The sequence below is a fragment of the Vicugna pacos genome, chromosome 10, assembly GCF_048564905.1.
Source record: "Vicugna pacos chromosome 10, VicPac4, whole genome shotgun sequence".
NCBI classification, from domain to species: Eukaryota; Metazoa; Chordata; class Mammalia; order Artiodactyla; family Camelidae; genus Vicugna; species Vicugna pacos.
Window position 1 is genome coordinate 16,186,289 of NC_132996.1, and position 21,984 is coordinate 16,208,272.

At 38.5% G+C, this 21,984-nt stretch overlaps 1 protein-coding gene across 2 annotated transcripts in view; it reads right to left on the reverse strand.

The window, feature by feature from the left end:
* The window catches only part of TMEM135 (transmembrane protein 135), a 209,177-nt gene that overhangs the window by 10,599 nt on the left and 176,594 nt on the right, over positions 1–21,984 (reverse strand). For both annotated transcript variants that reach the window (XM_072969032.1, XM_072969031.1), the window contains 3 exons: positions 7,946–7,987; positions 4,745–4,891; positions 2,211–2,280 (listed from right to left, as the gene is read on the reverse strand). In XM_072969032.1, the coding sequence (XP_072825133.1) occupies positions 2,211–2,280; positions 4,745–4,891; positions 7,946–7,987 (259 nt within the window). The remainder of the gene's footprint in view (positions 1–2,210; positions 2,281–4,744; positions 4,892–7,945; positions 7,988–21,984) is intronic.

The window sequence follows — 21,984 nt, forward strand, 5'->3', positions numbered from 1 at the left end:
ATATACATGATCCAACCAATACGCTGTACTGCTGGCCTCCAACCCCCTCCTCTGTTACCCCCACCAGAATGGGAAAAGGTCCACATTCTGAGCAATGTGTGCTGCTAACTTCCAAAGGTCAGGTTGTATCTTCTGGACAGTAGCCTTCTTTTTTAGAAAAAAACTGAATTCCTATGAAGAAACATTCATTAATTAACCTGAAATGACCCAATACCTGGTTAAAACATGGAAATTAAATAGTCTAATCAACTAGTATGAATCACCATGCATTTGCTGAACTGAAACTGCCGAGTGTTTGTTTAATGCATGAAGTGGACAAACGTCTTTCTTGTCATTGACAACCTTATAATATTAATCTAAGGATTCAGAGATCACACTCATGTTCAGTCATCTCATGCTGTGCCAAATGCCTCATATGTGCCAAACATTACCCTGGACGCAGGGGAAAGAGTAGTGAAGCGGACACAAAGTTCTCGCCTTCATGGAGCTTCCATGCTCATTGGAGGAAGACAAAATAAGTAATCAAACAAACAGAAAATAATTACAGGTTATAATGAGCATTGTGAAGGAATTAATCAGGGCACTGGGAGACAAATTAACAGGGAAATCTGTATCAGAGCGGTAAGGGAAGGCTACTGAGGATGTGGCATTTAAATAGACACAGAAGAGGAGCGAGCATGGGAAAACACTTCAGATAGCTTGGATCAAAAGACAAAGCCAAAGCAGAGATTGGCTGGTACCAACAAAAAGTTAGTGCGAATGCAGTACAGTGAGTCACGGGGAAGGCAATTCATCTGAATGTTGACTCAGGGATGTGATTTAACATGGAGTGTAACTGCATCTATGGAATAATGAGGTGCACTGTCAAAATATTTTACTATATTTGTGATGTACATTCCTCACCCACAGCTCTTCAAATAATTTTACATCCATGGACACAGAACTGTACATAAGTTAGCAAGTTTACAGTACTGGCACACATTTGAAAGAATGACTATTTTTTCATTGCTCAGTAATTCTAACTTGTCTAATTTTTAGCAAAGTATCACCTGCCCTGTCCCCCAAATTTCTCAAATTGCTGATGTAATCAGAACACTTTTCTCAGTTCCCGCCTGAAGCATCCCTTGCGCTAGAACTCTGTCCAGCGGAGGGAATGGCGACCCTCCGGGAGCTGGCGGGCTTGAGGCTGCTACTACTTTCCTCTTTTTTTCCTTTTTTAATTGGAAGGAGTGTATCAGAAAGTTCTGCACAACTAAAAAAAATACTCTCCTGCCTCTACCCCTGGGTCCCGTCTTTGGGACCCCGAAAGGTAAGTGTTGACTTGGCTGACAGCCACCATCAATACTGGGCCACAGGCATTCGCGTTCCTCAGCACTCGTGCGAACAGTCCCTCCCCCAGAGAGCGCCCATCAGGAGGCTGTCTTTGGGGTGCTGTACAGCTCTGCTCTTCTCACCGTCAGTGGAGTGGGGATCAGATGTGGGAGAAGGAGCATAAATTTTCTAAAGCATGAGGATTGTTAGAGCGCCATCCAAAACTAAAGAACTTGTAGCAGGTGGTGCCACCTGTGCCAGACTGACGGCAATGAAAATAACATCCTTGCCGGGGGTGGGGGGGAAGGGGGGGACTGGGAGGCGGGGGGTGGCAGGCAGGGCGTGGGGGTGGGTGGAGTACACTGGGCCGCACTGGCACGCTGGTATATTAGGGAGCAGGGAATTTATGCCGGGGGCATAACTAACTTTCTTAATGTAGAACAACTGTGGACATGCTCCAGTTACCACCATGCCTTAAAAAAAATGTAACAGCTCTACGAGTCCAAAACCAAATGCCACAGTCCCAGACTGCGCACAGTGTGTGTGCGTGCCCGCTCACCCACCAGCCCAAGGCACGGCCTGGGGCCTTCTCCTAAGACGTCTAATGAGGATACACTGCATGGTACTCATTCTAATGACTTGACTTTTCTGTCTTTGTCGTTGCTTCACTCTCTCTTCTACTTTGTAAGTTTTACACTAATAAGCCAATTTTAAAATTATTTAACTAAGGATCTGAAGGCTGAACCGTTTCCTGTTTCTCACAAATGTCTTCAAGTCACATGCAAGGAATGACAGCAATTACTGTCAGCTCTTCCATTTACTTTGAAATTACATTTTAATAAATAAGTTCTTTCTATACACACTCTCTGTGGTTATTAAAGTAGATTTTATATACTTACTTTAATGCAGTAAGAGATGCAGTTATCCTCATAGTGTTTGCAACATCTATGCCTTGGTCCATGCTTACATCTGAAATGAAACCAAAAAAACTAACATAATTAAAATGTGTGTGCGTGTGTGTGTGTGTTGATCTACTTAAAACTTTCTAACCAAAGAAGGAGAAAACGTTATCAACTTTTCTTAATCTTGTGCATCTTTTGATTTCTCAGGACGTACAGAGGCAAAGATAACAGATTTTTTTGTCCTTTGCTGCTCCCCATTTGACACAGTGTACAAAATATGCGACTGCTGTCAAAATATTTGAATGTGGAACAGAAAAACCATACTGGTAAATATTTGTGACTAAATATGAAAAGTATGTACATGTTATCTCTATACATGCCAGATCTTTTGAAAGCTTTAAATCGCTTATTGTAGTGTATAACGGTCGTAAATTATCCATGAAGTCAGTACTTGAGCAGAAATCATAATGAGAATGTGCTCAGGTTACAGGAATTTATACTTAATTATATTTGAGAGAAAACATATGGGAAAGAAACATAATATAGTATTAGAATATAAAATCCAGTTTTTAAAATAAATATAAAAATGGATCATGTGGGAATTCAAAAGTAGCATATTTGCGATTTAACTGTAGACCGCCTAGTCCTCTGATATTTAATAAACACTTCTGCTGGAAGGACTACTGTTCAGGACACACTTATGTTAATTATTTGGTATGTTGACTCCAGGACTGTTTATTCACTCTGGGCGTAAACAAGTAAGCAGAACATCTAATGTGGGTTTAGCTCTTCCCCTTTGCCTTTGAAGAGTGCATGTTCCAAAATCAGCACCCTTTGTAACCCTTTCAGACCGTGGTTAATTCATTATCTTCATGGTCGGAACACATTAACTCTTTCCTGTTTAGAACAGTAACTTGTAGAGTGATAGTCTGGCTCCACATCTCTCTAATTCCATTTGCAAATTGATTATCAAGACCTTTCCCCGAAAGCTGCAGTTCTGCACAGCAGCTGGAGTATATCAGCGGCTTTTTCTAGTCAGCGGTGACGGCAATACTTCATCCTGACCATGGTCCTTACGTCGTTAGAATGATATGACATATCTGGTCATGTGAAGTTGCTGAGTGATTAAAGCTAGGGGCCTGAAAAGTGGTGAATCAGAGAAGGATGCCTTGTGTAAACCATCACTCTTCACACTTCCAAGTGTCCTCTTCAAAGACATTTCTCAGCCATTGCTACATGAACTACAGAGAAATCGTTCAACTCTTTGCTAGTGAAGTCAGATTCTGACATCAACTATGTTGTCATTTAATCTCTCCTAGTCTGTCATCAAAATGGCTTCCCAAGTGCCGGACGGCTCATTATCCTATATTCCCCACTCTGCGTATATGTTCTCCTGCACCTGCTGTCACACCGTGCACCCACTGAGGCTACTCTGACACGTTCTGCCATGACCTCGTCAGCTCTGATACCCAAGACTTCACTCCCCCACATCATGCATTTTCTGCATCCCCCTGTGACCCTTTCTGACATGATGCCCGCCAGCAAGACCCTGTCCCTCTCCTCTACTAAGGTAGCACGGAACTGTTCTGCACCTGCTCAGTAAATTCACTACCACAATTCATCCTGCCGTCTACGATCCCTTCTTTCCTCTTACCTTCTGCGTTGTGTGCTAAAATGAAGACAAAGTCTTTACATTCAGTAAAAAGTTTGAGCGCCTACTCTGTGCTCATGTATATGAGGCAACGCTTATGTTATTTCATTTACTGCACACAACACTCCTTAAAGAATGTTAACCCCAGTTAACCAGTGAGGACCTTGGGATACAGTGGTTAAATCACTTGCTCAAAGTCACAAAGCCAGGAGGGGCAAAATGAGTCGACACAGTCTTCCTAAAGGCCATCAGCTTCCTGTAGGTGGTCCCCTAATTTTCTGTATTGCCTACTCATTCCACACTCTATAAAGCACTCCAAGATTATTTTTATTGTCTGATATTCTAGTCTTAAACCATTAAATTTATCTTCTTAAACATCTGCACTTGAAATACAAATGAAGACTCATCTGTATCTAGACTTCTTTGTATAAGATGCAAATAAAGATTTCTTATTTCCAAAGCCCTAAACATTTCCCCTCTTGCAAAATACCCTTTACTTGAGGTTTACTCATTATTCCCATATCTTCTGGAATCTCTCTTGGAACTTTTCTCTCTCCTTTCCACACTTGACACATTCGGTTAGCACATATTAATCTGTTTCCAGAAGCTCCCCATTCTAGCCTCCTGCCACTCTGCTCAGTTTGAAATACAAAAGTATTTCGATCTCATGTAAATCTATTTTAAAGGCATATAATGGCCTTTAGTCCTGCCAGAAATAACACATAACATTCACTTGTCATCATGTGCTTTTTTATAAAACTCTATGCAGTTTCTGGTAAAAAAAAAATTACCTGAAAAGAAACCAAAAATATCTTGGCATGGTACAAAAACATATAAAACAGTGACAAAATGTGCTAAAATGTCAAGATAAAGAACTCACACTGAATCCACAAGCTTCCTGACTAGAGCGATTATATTCATTCTTCTTGGTTTTTCCTCATGTTTCTCTGTCTTTTGTTCCACTTTTGCATATGCTGCCTCTGGTGAATAAGAATGTGTGGGAATTTCTTCCTTCCCTACAATGAACCTAAAGAAAGGAGTACAATGAGAGGCATTTTTCCCTTAAAAAAAAATCAATGAGAAAATAAACAGATTTTGTTTACATACAAATACATTTTGGACAGTACCTTATCATTTTAAATAATACTTTCCATAATTTATATAAAGTCTAATCATCCTTTAAAAAAATGGGCTTCTGGAGTCTGAATAGAAAATGTTAATCACCGCTTCTTTAACAATGCAGTTATCTTAAAATCAAATTTACCAACTAAAATACAGCATAGCACTTTGATGCAGCACCCTTTTAACATAGGGTACTTTCTTTTACACTCCTTAAAGTTTTTTCAAACAAGAAAGCAGATGAACTATTAACTTGGATCTACTAGTTAATGACAAAAAAATTCTATTTTTTCTCAAATTTTACTAATATTACAATTGAATGCATTTCTCATTTTTTACTCTAAATTTATATCTAATGTCATTTTGAGTCATAAAACAGCTGCATTGCAGGTCAACTGTATGCACATAAGAAATAGACGGAACCGAAGAATGAGAGTCAGAAAGTAGTCAAGATTCTGTGTGTCCTCCTCACATTACTTCATTAGAAAATCTTAAATTTGTGGGAGGGGTGGCTATAGCTCAATGCTAGAGCACGTGCATGAGGTCCCGGGTTCAATTTTCAGGACCTGCATTAAAAACAAAAAGAAAGAAAGAAAAGAAAATCTCAAGTTTGATGTTATTCTAATCTTATTTCAATGCGGAAAAATCTAATATCCAGGAGGAGACACCATTCCTGTCTCATCAAAGCTGGACTATATTTTTCCAAAGACAATACAAAGAAAACATTACCAACAGTCAGTCTCCTTCAACAAAGCTCTCATTTTTGCTGTTTGCACCTTTACTGTAAGAGTTATTGCTCTTATAAAGAATAGCTAAACTTTCCTTAAGCAACTCTACCTGCTGAACCTTCAGAAAATATCACAAAACACAGATAAAACAGGAGATCAATAATACTACACGAAAATTCTGGAACCTGGGAACTATGACAAACAGTAAGAAAATTAAAAGTACTCATAAAAGAGAAAGAAAAACCGTTACTATGAACAAGTGCAACCCATCTCGTTTGGATAAACTTGGTACCAAACACACCTAGTTTATCAAACTGTAAGGGGTGTCCAATGAGACTGACTGTCGCCAGGTGGCAGCAGTGCCTCCTTGGTAACTGCTAGTCCAAAGGAATCTGGTTCTTAATCGTGGGTGTGAATGAAGAGTGGAAGATGTGCATTACTGCTCTTAACAAACAGGACAAAAGTATGCTGGAACAGACAGAATAACACCTCTCCTACATTTCAGAAACTGTTGCTATTTTAGCCAGGACTGGCCACTCAGATTACAGCTCACTTCCTCGGAGAAGCTGTCCCTGCCCCAAGCTAGAGAGACTGGGCCGTCCTTCTTCTGTACTCTCAGCCCAGTGGACCCCTAGGACGGGAAGCAGCTTTTTAGTAGTTTCCTTTCCTCACTAAACTGTGGGATCTGTGAGACAACGCTTACCTTCTCTGCTGTCATCCCAGTGCCCTGCATAGAGTCTGGCACATAGTAAATACTTAGTTAATACACATCAAATGAATACAGTAATAGCTGGCATTTTCTGAGCTTTTACTACATGACAGGCACAGTACTGAGCCTTTTAAAAAATATTAAATCAATTTACCCGTCATAGTAACACTATGAAGTAGGCACCATAATTTCCATGAGAGTTAGCATGCAAAAGCAGCTTGTCCACAATCAAAAATAACAGTAATTATTTGAACCCAGAGCTGTCTGACTCTAACGCCTCTAGGGTCTTCATCACCGAGCTCTGCACGCTTCTGTGTTTTAAACTATGACAGCTCGGGCTCGGGCTCCCTTCAGACGCCTGCACTGGCTCTTCGCCCATGGTTCTGGCTGTGACTTCTTCTATTCCCATAACTTCCACTATTACCTTGCAGAACTAGCAAGAATTAACTTTTCCAGAATATTTTCCTAGAACATAGAGAAAATGTTAAGCTCAAATAGTCCAAATCAGCCCTTAATTATAAGTGGATTTGAAGAAAACACACAGAAATATCTGACACATTTTGAGTTTTCGCAAGGATTCTGGGCGTCTAAGGAAAGATACAGGGACAATGGCAGAGTTTTCTCTCTAGGAAAACCAACTTTTTTGTTTGTTTGTCTGGGGTGGGGGAGGTAATTAGGTTTTTAAAACTTACTAATATTAATGGGGGCACTGGGGATTGAACCCAGGACCTTGTGCATGCTAAGCACGTGCTCTACCACTGAGCTGTATCCTTTCTGCTGGAAAACCAACTTTTGATTTTGTTACCAACTGTCGGTTTAACACAGAATCCTTTGCACCTAACACAACAACAACAACAAAAAGCTATTTTCCAGTAAGTTTCATGACCTTTTCATGAAAAATATGACATGAAGAAATTACTGTGCATTATGATTTAGTTCCTATTTACCACAAAGTTTCCACAACCAAAAACATTCTATTCAATAATATAGAAAATTTAATTGTCTAATGTATGTGAAAATGCTTGGAGAACTATAAAGTACAATGCTAACCAACATGTTTGCAGCATTGACTGTGTGACAATGACTGTGGTAAGAGATGGGCTATGAGGTCAAAAGAAGATGCCAGTGACTATTGAAGCTGATAATCCACATGTCTGACGACGCATGAGCCCTGCACATAGTCTGGTACCACACAGTTCAGTACTGAGTTTTCCAGTGATTGTTCCTGTGTAGTTTTGTCTCCCCAAGCTCCTTGAACAGAGTTCTGGTAATTCTTTGACACTCCATGGTTTAAGGCACTCAATAGGCCTCGAAAATGTGGTTGACTGACTGACTTGATTTTTAGGGGGAAAAAATCAACAAATTACTCTGTTAATGAAATGTCCACAAAGCCACATTTGTGATTTTTAACATTACTTTCTGATTAAAAATGGAGTCAGCAAGTATTTTTTATAATTATGATATTTCTTTTAAAAGTTGACTGTTAATTCTCTTAACATAAAGGTAAATAAAATACACTACTTACCTAAGTGCAGAGAACGTAAATCCTTTCAAACCATCTTTGCACCTGAAACAAAAATTTACAATGGTGAAATAACACGTTTTGAGATATAAAGTAGTATATTAAACAGCTATTAAAATTTTTCCTGAAAATGATTTTTTTAAGGTGAAACTCTTTTAAAAAGACACTGACCTGAGCAGTACAAATCATCAAACAGCAAATAATGAAGCCACCCACCTTACACAGAATGATTAAAACGGGGATGCCTCCCTATGGCATCTTAACACAATTCAAGGCTCAATTCTCAGATTTACAGGTTGAAGAGACACTTGAAGTAAATCTTCTAAGGGCTTCATGTGGACTTAACATGAAGGCTGGGAGTGGACTATTCTTCATTCTAGCCAATCCCTGGGGGATTGCTGTGAAGAAAAAGGCCACATACACCTGCTGGGTATTATGCACAGGTCAATTCAAGGTCCTGACTGCTCCCTGCTTATTAATTCAGCGAATGCAGAGCAACGCAGAGCTGGCAGGCACAAAAAGGCTTCAAGTTTAGTTCACCAGTTTTAACTTGTGAATAAGCTCAGTCAGAACAGATGATGTAGCATGAGGAAGGGGCGGGGGCCACAAAGAGAGGGTCCAAATATTAACCAGCGCTTACTCCTGCTGGCGCTGTCTGCGCCCGCTTTATGTGTTATCTCATCCAACTGTATCACAGCTCTATGAATAGGCGTTTCTCTGTTCCATAGCTGTGCAGAGGCCCCCAAAATGCAGCAGCTTCCCAGGGGTCACAAAACAAACAGCAGTAAGAATTTGGCAGGGGGTGAGGGACTTCACTTGACTTAATATTCATAGTTTTCTCTTATACCTCCTCCTAAAATAGTGTATTCATTTTACTTGGGGAAGACTGAAACTACGTGGCAATTAAGGGTGGGGGTGGGGTGGAGGAGTCTCACATCTGCAGAAAGTGTTTAAACAAGATTTTAAAGTGGGAGGCATTACTATACTGGTCTTAATGGCCTGATCTATAGGTATAATCAAGTTACTAAGAAAAATCTTTGTGCATCTAGCTTCAAAATCCATTGGAGAAACTATAAAGATGGGTGATACAATGATGCTCTAACATATGTAAATATTAGACCCTGGATATTCTTGGATAAAAAGTACAGCATTAAATCTAACTGGGCAGTTCCTTCTGTATGCCTTTTAAATGAAAGGTCACAAAGGAAATGCACAAAAATGTAAGGAATTTATCTTAAAACGTTTAAACATACGTTTTTATCAGAGGACATACAGAATCTCAGGAAAAAATTTAATCTATGTTCACTGAGATGTTTTAAAACACTTAAGAATTCATTTCAATTAAGCAACATCATCTACTTTGTGGTCATGTTAACAGTGAGAATGTAACCAGAGAATGTAGCTAACATACGACATAATTATCTACCCTTAATGAGGGTAAAGACAAAATAATTCGTATGCTAAGCTAAAAATGTACACGGGAAAATTATAGCATTAAAATTCTTAAACTTATCTTTTTCCATCTGAAGAAAGTGTTTCTCAGTAATTTAAAACCCATAATTGGCTAACTTCTACATAGGTGGGGTGGTGAGGAGGCAGGCTGGGAGTCTATTGACAGGAAAACAGAAAGCAGCAGATTGATTAAAAGATTATGTACAACTGGGAACAAATTTTGGCTTTGGGGCGTTATTGTTACAAGATAGCCATTTGTCTTCGTGCAACGCTGAAGAGATAAAGGATTCTGACAACTTGGTCTAGTCAGGATTGCCTATTTGTGACCTTAAACAATAAATCTAATCGCAGACCAAACATCAAAAAATAGCTTTCGAATATAAAAGGGCGTCTGCAAATGAATTTGCAATTTCATTCTGATGGAAGTTGGGTCCTTTCAGCAGAACCCTGTGGGAAGCACTTCATACTGATAAAGTCTTAGCACCGGTTCAAAAGGGGCTGTTCTTCCCTCCATTCATGTGTGTAAGGTCTGGTCATGTAATTGGGGGTCAGATGTCCATGTCAAAAGGACAAAAAAGGAATTATTCCCATAAAAAGAATCTTTAAAGTAGTAATTTTGCCCTGCATTTTGACAGCAAGAGTATTATCTGAGTCTCAGCCTAACTATGAAACACCATTGTAAAATGTAAAAAGTATGGCATTGAACATGAAGATTTATCCAAAACAGATTCCATTAAAAGGTGCCTCACTATTTGATGGATTCAGCTATTATAACATAAATCAAATCACAGTCTCCATTCATGTATTAAGGCTCACTGATTTATTCAACAAATATTGACTGAGTGCCTACTATGTGTACGTGTAAGCACTCGTTTAGGTTCTAAGGACGTAACCGTGGACAGTACAGAACCCCCGCTTTCATACCGCTGGCATTCCTGGTGGGGGAGAGGCAGGATGAAAAAGGGAAGTATGCATGTGGTGGTAACTGCTATGGCAAAAAGCAAAGCAGGATAAGGGGAGAAACAGTGACCGAGTTAGGCCTCTTTTTTTTTTTTTTAAAACAAAAAACAAAACAGCGTGGTCAGGAAGGACCTCTCTGAGAAGGTGGAACTTGGTAATTTATCAGAAACCTGACTGAATTGAGGGAAGGGCATTTCAGTGTGAAGGAAGGGCAAGTACAAAGCCCGTGATAAGGAGTCTGTGTGGCATGTAAGGAGAACAGCAAGTAGATTCCTGCAGCTGGAGCAGGACGGGGCAGAAGTGATGGTAGGAAATGAGGGCACAGAGACAGCGGAGGGGCGGGCGTGGTCTGCGGCTCCTGCAGGCCCTCTGGGCGAGGTAAGGGCTTTGGAAGGTTCTCGGCAGAGGAGCGACAAGATCCATCTTAAATTCTAGGATAATCACTTTGGCCACTGGTTGGAAAAGAGACCACAGAGGGGCAAAGTTAGAAGCAAGGAGGCTAACTAGGAGGAGAAAGATGACTGTGGCTGGACCAGATCATAGTGGTAGAGGGGGAGAAAAGTTAAGATTCTGAATGTACTTCAAAAGCAGAGTTGGTGGAATTTCTTGATGGTTTGAATGCGGGGTACAAGAGAGAATTCACAAATTATTAAAAGATTTTTGGTTTCACAAAATGGAAGGATAAAATATTCTTTTACTGAAGTGAGGAGGACTATGGACGCAACAGGTCTGAGGAGAGTATCAAAGTTTTGTTTGGGGGCATATTAAGTTTGAGGTGCAGGACAGCTATAAATGGAAACATTAAGGAATCAAGCAGTTGGCTATTCAGGTTTGGGTTCAAGGAAGAGGTCTCATTCATTTACATACTTAAATCCATGGGACCAGATACAATCATTGAGGAAATAGTATAAAGGACTGAGGATTTTTTTATTCCTCCATAATTTATAGTGCAGAAAATCTCTTCTATAAAGGAAAAACAAAAATTAATTTCTAACAAAATACTCTAATATAAAGCCTTATTTTTACTTTTGAGTGCACATAAAAGAGAAAATGCATTTAACTTATGTATACATAGACTTTTCTATTTAAGTTAGTCTATGCAAATGATATAACTAGCATGACTCAATCCACAGTTACTGTATCTCTGCGTCTGCAAGATCCTGTGCTATGGGTGATATAAAACAAAGCCAGATATAAAACAAAGCCAGAGACGAGGAGGAAAAACAATTTGCAGCATTGTATCAAACAATTTAGCTGATACACAACTAACAAAGAGGATCAGGTTGGAATGACATTCTATATATACAAGAAAGTATAAAGGAGTTTAATGTTATTCTTATTAGAATAATACTCTTAGTCAAATGCCAATGGGATGGAACTCAAAAAGATAATCTTTTTTTCATTTAAAAATGTTAATGATTTAAAAAAGGAACAATTTTGCTCACAAAGATTCTTTGTCTCATGCTTAATTTCCGTGGAATTACTTCCTTGAGATAGTTTTATCTTAATTACAACATTCTACCAGCAGATGTCACTAGTAAACCGTTTCTGGAAGAATTTGTAGTTCTTTAATCATATTTCCGTATCAAATGTTTTGTTGCATATTTTCCCTTAAAAACACATTTACAGGCATTCGAAATATTACTATCTTAGATAAACTGTATTAAGTTCCCCCAATTAAATATCATAATATGAGACTTAATGATAGGTGATGTTTCCCATCCTATCATTCCAGAGCTATGAAATCTAAGAATACTATTGGGCACTGACATAAAGTTGATGATATGAATATACTGCTGTATTATATGTTCTCTAATAAGCTGAAAACAATGGCAAGTATTTTCAGCGCTAAAAATTTTTGCCTACTCAGTTTCCACTTATTTGGTAAATACAATGATATAAAAGATGTTCTTTATAAATTTTCCTTTTAAATACTTCTAAAGCACTACATGCTGTGGTGGGAAAACTGACATGAACAATGATACAGAATGCTAGTCGTGACTCCTCTACAACCTGGAGCAAATCACTTAATTTTAGGAGTCAATTTTACTATCCATTACAAAAAAAGCCTGGGAGTAAATGACTTCCCTAATTGGCTCACGAAATGATTTCTAATTCTGAAATTTCATCACTTACTTTGTTAACATTTTACTTAGTGCTATTATTAGAAAAATGGAAAATAAAATGAATTTTTGTATAAAGATATTGAATATAGTTCCCTGTGCTGTATAGAAGAAATTTGTTGTTTTGACTAAGAGTTCTAACACACAATGTCCCGAATCACTAGTGCTTTCTAAGAGCTCAGTTACTTTGTACTTTCTGAGTTCAGCTTCAGTCCTGCATTCTACGTCGCCTATCTTACATGATTTGATTTGCGAAAAGTAGTATGGATCTTCCTCCACCTATGATGGAGGAAGATGAACCATCCTCAACTGAAAATACCGAGTCAAAAATGCATTTAACACCAACCAGGTAGCTGAGCCTCGCCTCGCCTACCTTATACGTACTCAGAACACTTAGCCTGTAGTTGGGGGACCTCATCTAACACAAACCCCATTTTGTAATAAAGCGCTGAATGTCTCATGTAACATACTGAACACCGTACTGAGCGTCAAATGAGAATGGCTGTCTGGGTGCAGCGCAGTTGTGTGGCCATCGGTCGTCCATCCTCTTGATTCGCATGCTGACCGGGAGCTGCGCCTCAGTGCTGCTCCCAGCATCACCGGGGTATCGTGCCCAACACTGCTATTTTAGGAGAAGATCCAAATTCAAAATTCAAAGTATGGTTTCTACTGAATACTTGCACTCAGTGCATTGCTTTGACACCGTCATAAAACTGAAAATTTTTAAATTGAAACATAAGTCAGGAACCATCTGTATAGCACAATTAAAAATGCGCCAAAAATTGGCAAAAAAAAAGATAAATTGGATTTAAAAGTCATGCACACCAATAATTCTTAAAATACTCTATTCTATAGATTATATCATAATCACCTAAGTGACTCAGTATCAAAGATAAAAGTTACATTATTACGTGAAGAAAGTTACTTAATACAGAAAATGCTTAAAGATCAGCATACTGGAAGTGTGAAAAGAGTGCCATGAACTAATAAACAACAGTTAAAGACAGTGGCTGAATCTTTAAAATTTTGATTCATCTAATTATCTAATTATCATTGGTACTGAAAACAAATACATTTGGGGTGAATATGAAAGTTTAATTTGAAAATTAAAAAAAACACTGAACGCCTATTTAAATGCCCTGAATTTGTTTCACAGTTGTTGTCTTCATTATAAAGAAAATTTGTATAATTTTATATAGTTCTTAAGTTAAATTTTTCTTATTTTGTTTTTAAAATCCCACATTAAAAAAACCCCACTTTTTCTAATTAATTTTACTAACCCATTTTCAAGTATAGACGCTCACCTTAGTACTCCCTTATAATTTAGTAACTGTAGCTTGACCAACAACTATAGATTTTGACACCTGTTCATCATAAAAATATCAGAAAAGACTGACATGGACTTCCAGACTTATTGTTGTTTAGGAAAAAAATCTTCATTGTCTAATCACATATATATACGTCAATGGGTTAAATCAATCATTTCGATTTACTATTTAAAGTCTGTGATGTACAATTAAAAAACATTACATTGTTTATATACACACAACAGGTTTTTCTTCTTAAGTCTCGTATTGTTTGAATAATTAAAATAGAGTTCAGTGTCAGCCTGCACATGGCACTCAATTAAGAGAAAACAAAATAACTATTATGTTCCTACTTAAAGAAATCTCACATACAAACATCTGAAGTTGGAACACCACCAATGAAGGAATTTGGCGAAGATTATTTTGTTTGCTTCACAAACATATATACCTTCCAAGTAACTTTCAATCAGATTCCTTTAAATAGTGAATTCTCCCAGTGCATTAAAAATACTATTTTTGACTCTGGTAAATATTTTACAGTACATTTATTTCATACAAAATGGAACACTGGTGTTCAGCTTTGTTCCCAAGAACCTAAGGGAAGCTGCTGGCACCGGCAGCAGTTACGGGTAATCAAGTGTGATTGTAAGTCCCCAGGTGATTGTTGTGCACTTTCTTCTGGTGCGTCCTAAGCATAAATTGGAAACATTTGGATTCAGTCCTACAGTAACAGCTCCAATAGAATCAGATTTCTCCTTAAACTTGGGAGAGACTGGAACTGTTTTTGCTTTCAAATCCAAACTAAGAAGGTCATGCTCCAAGCCGGCTTCAATTGCGAAGAAACCAAGAATCACCTTCAGGCTGTTTCTAAAAGAAATGTTAATTAGGATGAATTTCCCTCTCAAAATGAACTAGTAGCAGCGATACTAGTCGAACTGTAAGAACATGTAAACGGAGCAGAGCTGAGTTCCACTGGACCTCACCCGTGCGCGGGTCTTGAGGACATGGCATGTGCTTACACTTGAGATTAACTACAGGCAAAAACCAAATTTAAGATCAGAGCGGTAGTTTACATAAACCACCTCCCCCCAAAAAGACTTAGCAAATCTCTTAGAAGCATGGCATTACTGTGGACAAAACCTGTTTACATTAAACAAAATGTAACCGGAATACTGAACCAATCTCTCTTTTAAAGGCCTCAAGACTGGCAAGTATTTTCATTTTTTCCACCTCCTATAATGGTTGTGGACAAAGATGAAAACAAATGTTTTCAATTATATATACTCTTTGAATCAACACTAATTTATTTTCAAATGCATGTTGGTATCTATGTTAACTAAAATAATACAGTAATTGTTTTTCACACTGAACAAAATGAGCAGCTATTTGAAACTAAGATTAGGCTATACTTTTTCATAAAGTTATGCTTATTTAATATCAAAGTTCAAATTCAGAAAGGGAAATAAATAAAATACGCATCTCCAGGTAATGGAGCAAAAACAGTATTTTGGAAGCTTCTGTAACTGAGGATTACAGAGTATCTTAACTATAAAAGAAAAACCTTCCTTTAAAAACTCCAGCTTGCTTCATTCATCTCAAAGATTATAAAACTTTGTGTTACATATGACAGAAATTGGGCAAGTTAACATACTGAAATTTTGCTGGACTATAAACAGTATTAGAAAAATGAAATACTGGTGCTAAAGTAACCTGAGAGAATTATATTTTACAGATTAAGAAACCGAGGTCCAGGGAGATTAAGTCATCTGCCCCCAGAGTGTGGTCCAAGACATCCTCACACAACAACAAAATCACTTTACATCCCAATCAACGAACTCTCTGTGCCTGCAGGTCTCACTGTGAGAAGAAATACTACAGGGAAGATGGGGGTCTTGGGCTGCAGAAGAGAAATCACCAACCCCCTGAATGAAGGGAGAGAGCAATTCTCTTCCAACTGATAATACGCAAAGGTTTTACAAGGGACCGAGAGCAGGGACAGTTTCAAAGGAACCAATTTCTGATTCCTCTTTTCTGCACGTCTTCCTGCCTAAACGTGACTGGCCCGACTTTGGGCAGGACTCCACGCTGACTCTCTTATCCACCTTTTCTGCACAATAGCTTTTTTTTTTTTTTTTACATCAGTCTCTCCAAAATTTCCTGGACAGTCATAAGGCCTACCTTTGGTATTAATTTGTGACCTACAGCAACTTAAATTCCAAAAGCACTTCAATCTTAGACATGAGAACAAAAAACAGGACTGGAAGCTTTACTGTGTTTATATTATATACCAAGAAAGAAACTGGACTTCTGAAAGAAATTCACACGTTCTCTTCTCCCTTACCTGCCTCTCCGTGACAAATTGTAGCAGACACACTGCACATGTTCTCTCCTCTCACTTTGGTCTCTGTGGTCCTTCCATATGCAATCTCTCGTCAAGAGAATTCCTACCAAGTCCATCAGGAATGGCAATTTTCTCCCACAATTAGATGTGACTGTTTCTCTCTCAAACTCCCTTTGCTCTTTGTATATTTTGGGCAGTTTTCATTTGGCTCTGGCTAATGTGATACTAATTTCCATAGTTATCTAATCCACTCCACCAAATTTAGGGTTTCTTATGGCATTTTGTGTGTCCATGTCCCAGAAACCAAAGGAGCAGTTTACAGAGTTTACTTCTCTAATAATGAGTCTGGGAACTATTCTGCATCTTGTTATTATATCATTTACTGCGTGCTTAAGGCACCTAGAAATAGAAGTTAACAGACTGTATCAGTCAGGAAAGGTTAGGTGAGAGGTCCCTGAAGTGTGAACCTCCTGAAAAAGCATCAGTGTCAGACGGTAATAACTTGTTAGAAATAAAAATTTTGGTCCCCACCCCAAACCGACTGAAGTCAGAAACTCCAAGAGTGGGGCCCAACAGTTGGTACAATCTTCATTTTAACAAAATCTCCACGTGACTCCAATGCATGCTCAAGTTTGAGAACCACTGGGCTAGCTTATGTTCCAGTAATAAAATTTCAATGGTTTCAATAACGCAAGTTTATCTCTTGCTCATGCTGCGTGTCAAACAAGGCTTGGCTGAGGCTCAGCTACCTGTCATCTTTCTTTCGGACCTCGGGGTGATGGAGAAGCATCTAATCTGATCTGCTGACTGTCAAAGTAGAGGAAAGAAGGGAATTCAGGACACTGTGTGCTGACTCAATGCTTCTGCCCCAAAGTAAACATAAATCATTTTCACTCGTGTTTCGTTAGCCAAAGCAAACCTACGGCCAGGCCTGATGTTAATCGGGCAGGGAGCACCCCGCTTCCCCGGGGAGAGACAACAGGGGTGCCTGAGCAGTAACACGGCCGATCAGCGCAGGCCGAGCATTTTTCTGTTGAAGATCAACTGCATTTGTTTATTGTATTTAAGAAAATTCATGGCACAATTCCCTTTTTCTCCCAAATTCTACCATCATTTAGTCATTTTCACAATCATTTCAATTTATACTTCAATTTCATCCTTCACATAATTTCAATTTCATACTTCACTTCAAGTATGATCACTGTTACATTAATCTTTATGTTACTGATTACAGAAGTAAGCCTGTCTACAACATATCAGTATTTTACACATATGCACAAGCACATGTGTGTGTGTGTGTGTGTGTGTGTGTGTGTGTGTGTGTGTGTGTGTGTATTCTGAGCACCTTTTTTTCCCTAATTCCCAAAGGATTCAGGAATCTCACATTGTTCAGTTATGTATCCCAAGTGCTCACATCAGGGCATAGCGTCTAGGTCACTCAATAAATACATGCTGAAAGACAGAAGTTTTTATCTGTGCAGTAACTAAAAACACTGTATTTTATAGTTAATTATATTTCTAACTGAGCACCATGTTTCTTGGATTCATTTTTTTTAACAGCAATTCTACACTTTTCGAAAATACTTAGTTTCTGAAAACAATGTTTATTTTTAAATGAGCTACCCCATTGCTTACTAACAACTCCCAGTGTTCATACTTACTGTAAGTTTCTACTAGTTTTTTTCACTGATAATTGGTATGAATTTTTACATGTAGACATAAATATGCATAAATTGGAGTCTAAGCTGGGGTCTCCAATCTTTCCTGAATGAGGAGCTACTTTTTAATACCCCAAATTAAATACAACAATGACCGTAATATAAAACTGTCAAGTCCCAAAGGCAGGAACGCGAATGCTGCTACAGGCACGTTTGCACTGTATTAGGAACTGCAACTGAGTAAGAGGTGAGACCATAAAGTTTGCAGGCCGGGGCGTGATTCACACTCACTCACCATTCACTCAACTCATTCACGCAGTTAGGTATTTACTATGAGTCGACCGTGTACCCGGCAGGTTGCCAAGGGCTGGGCATGGCCGGTGTCCGTGTTCTCCGGAGCTCACAATTGAGTGGGATGTACGTGTAAGTGAAAAGTGCTACTACGTTATGGAAAGCACTTCAGTACAAAGCCCACAGTGTTAAAGGAGCACGAAGGAGGGTGCCTACCCCTCGCTTGGTCATGGACGGCTATCCAGAAAGAGAGGATATTTAACGTGGTACCTAAAGGAAGAAGAGGAGGCAGAAAGCAGAGAGGGACGATATACACAGGGCAGAGAGGAGAGGGAACACAGGGTACTCTGGGAACTGAAGAGGGTTAATGACTGGCACAGGGAGATAAGGAAGCAGAGTAGAGAAAGGTGGCACAGGCCAGACCATGTCCAAAATGGGTTTGAACTTTACCTATATGGCAAAAGGCACCCTGACCCGGGAGAAGGATGTGACCAAATTCGTGCTTAGTCAAGATGTTCCGAGTGTAGCTTTCATGACCTCCTACTGAATCCCATCTCATGTTTTTTTTTTTTAAACTATCCTTTCACTTACTAATATTTGTTTAAACTCTTTAAATGTCAACTTACAAACTGAATTCTGTTGAAAGCAACAAATATGAAAAGCGATCTAAAAACTTATACTGTCTTCATTTTGTTTTACAATAATAAACTACACATCCATTTTACGACAGATTTTTAATACATTTTGATAGATTAACAGATTGGTTTAAAAATAACCCTTCAAAACCACAACTAAATGAAGACATAAAATATCAAACTTAATGATACTATAAAATTCAGGTCAATTAATGCTAGCTGTTGTAATTTTTAAAAAGCCAAAAAATCTCAGTGCTTTAACATAATTAAAATCTATTTCTTGCCTGTCACTTTCCAATCAGGAATTCATCCCGATTGTCTCTGCCACAGAGAGCAACCTCATTTCCAGCAACCATAATGCAGCTGTAGATTTGCTGTGTGTGTGCACAGCTAACACAGTCTCACAACTTATTTATCATGGGAACAGAGGAATGGTGAAAAGCCAGACTACCCACAAGGTGTATCGGATAGAGTAGTTATTCACTTTTGTGTCATTAACACCATATCTAGAGACTGCGAAGCAATGGTTATTCATTTACACATTCGTCCATTTGTTCCACAAACAGTTATTAAGCACTGAGGCGGCAGAGTTAAAAGGGAGGGCTACAGAGTCAGAGTAGCAAGTTGTTTAAATTCTGTGTTTCTCCAACTATAAAATGCAAATAATAGCACCAACCTTATATGATTATTACACTTAATGCTCAGTAAATGTCACCTGTTACTACTGCTTCTGCTACAACAAACACAACTACCAGGATGAAGCTATGGCAGTTTCTGTCCTTAGCACTGGGACTATGATGGCGACAGAATAGTCCCTACCCACATAAGGCTCACAGGCTTAAACCAGGAAGTGAAACAGCCACAAAGAGCAAGAGGAAGTACAGGCAGCATCTGCCATGAAATTAACACCATTATCTAAAAGGTCCAACATGACAGCCCTCTCTCCAAAGATACAAACAGACATAGTCACGTTAGCACACCATTATTTACAAATTGAGGAAAACAGTACATGTAACATAAACTGACCAATAGAAAACTGACCTGAACTAGATATGAGTCCATCGACATGTGAATGCGTAAAGAAATTGTAGTATACGAGGAAATACTACCCAGCAATAGAGAAACAAAACTTGATATTCTCAACAAACTGGATGAATTTCCAAAAAATGCTGAGAAAGGAAAAAGAGCACATGGTGCAGGATTCCATTTATACGAAATTCTAAAACAGAAATCCACTCTGCAGTGACAGAAAGCAGATCGGCATTCCCCTGGTACCAGGGGTGGGAGGCAGGGTGAAGACTTACTGCAAAAGAGCACAAGAGGACTTTCAGGAGTAATGGTTACGTTACTTGACCTCACAGACCTTCAGTTTCTCCAAATATAAAATCAGATAATCTTACTTACCACAAGAGACTGTTGTGAAAATTAAAGGACATAATACACAGTCTGAAACAGAGAAGGTGCTCGATACACCGTTGCTGCCTTAGGGTTTGGCTGGCTTCCTCCTGGGAGGAGCTTGGGAAAGTGAGGGTTTGAGCATTCTACCCAATGGCTATCTCATCACAGGATAAAGTATTTGTAATCAAAGAGTTATAAAAATCTCAAAACTACTCACAGAACATAGGACTTATAATCCTTTGCATTATCACTTAAAAATGACAAAATTGGCAAATCAGCCCCAGGGAAGAAGTAAATGGTAAAGACAGAAAAGACGACCTAAAAAGATTCAGGGAGGGGAAGGTGTGGGGGAGAGCGGGTTCCTGATTCCCAGTCCCTTGGATGAGGATCTCATGGGAAATCTTACCGGCCTTACAACTCCACCTCTGTGGATCTTTTCACGGGAGAGTTGAGCAGGGAAGGAGAGATTAGGGGACTGTTACAGGAATAACCTGACATTTTTGAGAAACTTTGGAAAAAGATGTTCTATTTTCCCTCAAGCTTTATTAAAAGTGAAATTCTACAAAGGTAGAAAATGAGAATAAAAAGGTTTTAACTCATCAAACTGTTTGGAAAATTAACGTTTTTTGAATATACACATAAAATGTGACAATGGATTTATATGCAAGCAGTCATGCTTATCTTGAAAACAAAAACAAAACCCTATCTGACCAGCCTAAGTGAGGAGCAGGGAGGAATTAAAGGTTATTCAAAACTATATGGCCCATATTCTTCCAAAGAAGTCCACTGCAGGAGAGTTCAGTAAACAAAAACAAAGCCATCTGGAAGGTATTTCTTAGATATCGATCATGTGGCATTGATAATTTCGAAATGCAGGAGAAAGAAAACAGCTACTCCTACTTGAGCAACATTCCATTTATTTTATCAGAGCCAACAACGTGAATGACTTAGAACAGTCTCAAGGTTATCATGAATTTTGGTCTTAAGGTTATCATGAGTTTCAACAGAAATGACTGCTCATCCACAAACAGGCCAGTAGATACACATGCCCTGATACACTGAGAGGTTAATTCTCTCCCTTGTGGTGAGTGTTCACCCATTTTAGACTCCATCACTGATCACGGTAAGGCAGAGTGTGAGAATCTCAATTTTAATTCTGACCCTTTCACTAAACAGTTACAAGACCTTAAAAAGAAACTTATGTTTCTGGTCCTTAATTTCTCCAAACATAAAATGAAAAGATGAAATGGAAAGATCCTTAAGCTTCCGCACAAATTAAAAATTCTGATGCAAAATATTATCTACAGATTTTTATTATTTACTCAAACTTGATACAGTTCCAATCTGATTCGAGGCCTCAAATTTAAATATAATTGAATCCATAGTAAATTTATATGGGATGGATTGAAACATTCAATTCTAGGGGCCACCGAAGATATCTTTTTTATATGTTCTAAGTAGAAAAAATATTGTACAATCAACAGTCTACCCAAAGTAAAATAACTTTTAATACAAGTGAACAAACTAAATACTCAAATGTTCAAAATTGTATTTTCACCTTCAAGGTAGCTTATCTGTATTAGTCTATAATAACTTCTATATGTGAGAAGTATCTGATTCTGCTGAATCAAGCATAGCAAGTAACTGAGTTCTGCTGAATTTAGAGTGTGCTGTTTACTACCATCTGCATTTGTCACACGCTGACTCTGCAACTCAGTCTTGTTTTACCTGTTCTGAAAAGTGGACCATAGTTGTGCAATATTTCATAGGAAACTGTCTTAGAATATTTCATGCATGTATGACCTAAGATTTAGTAAGAAAATATCTTAGAACATTTCATAGACCTACATTAGAAATGTTTAAAAATATATTAAAGA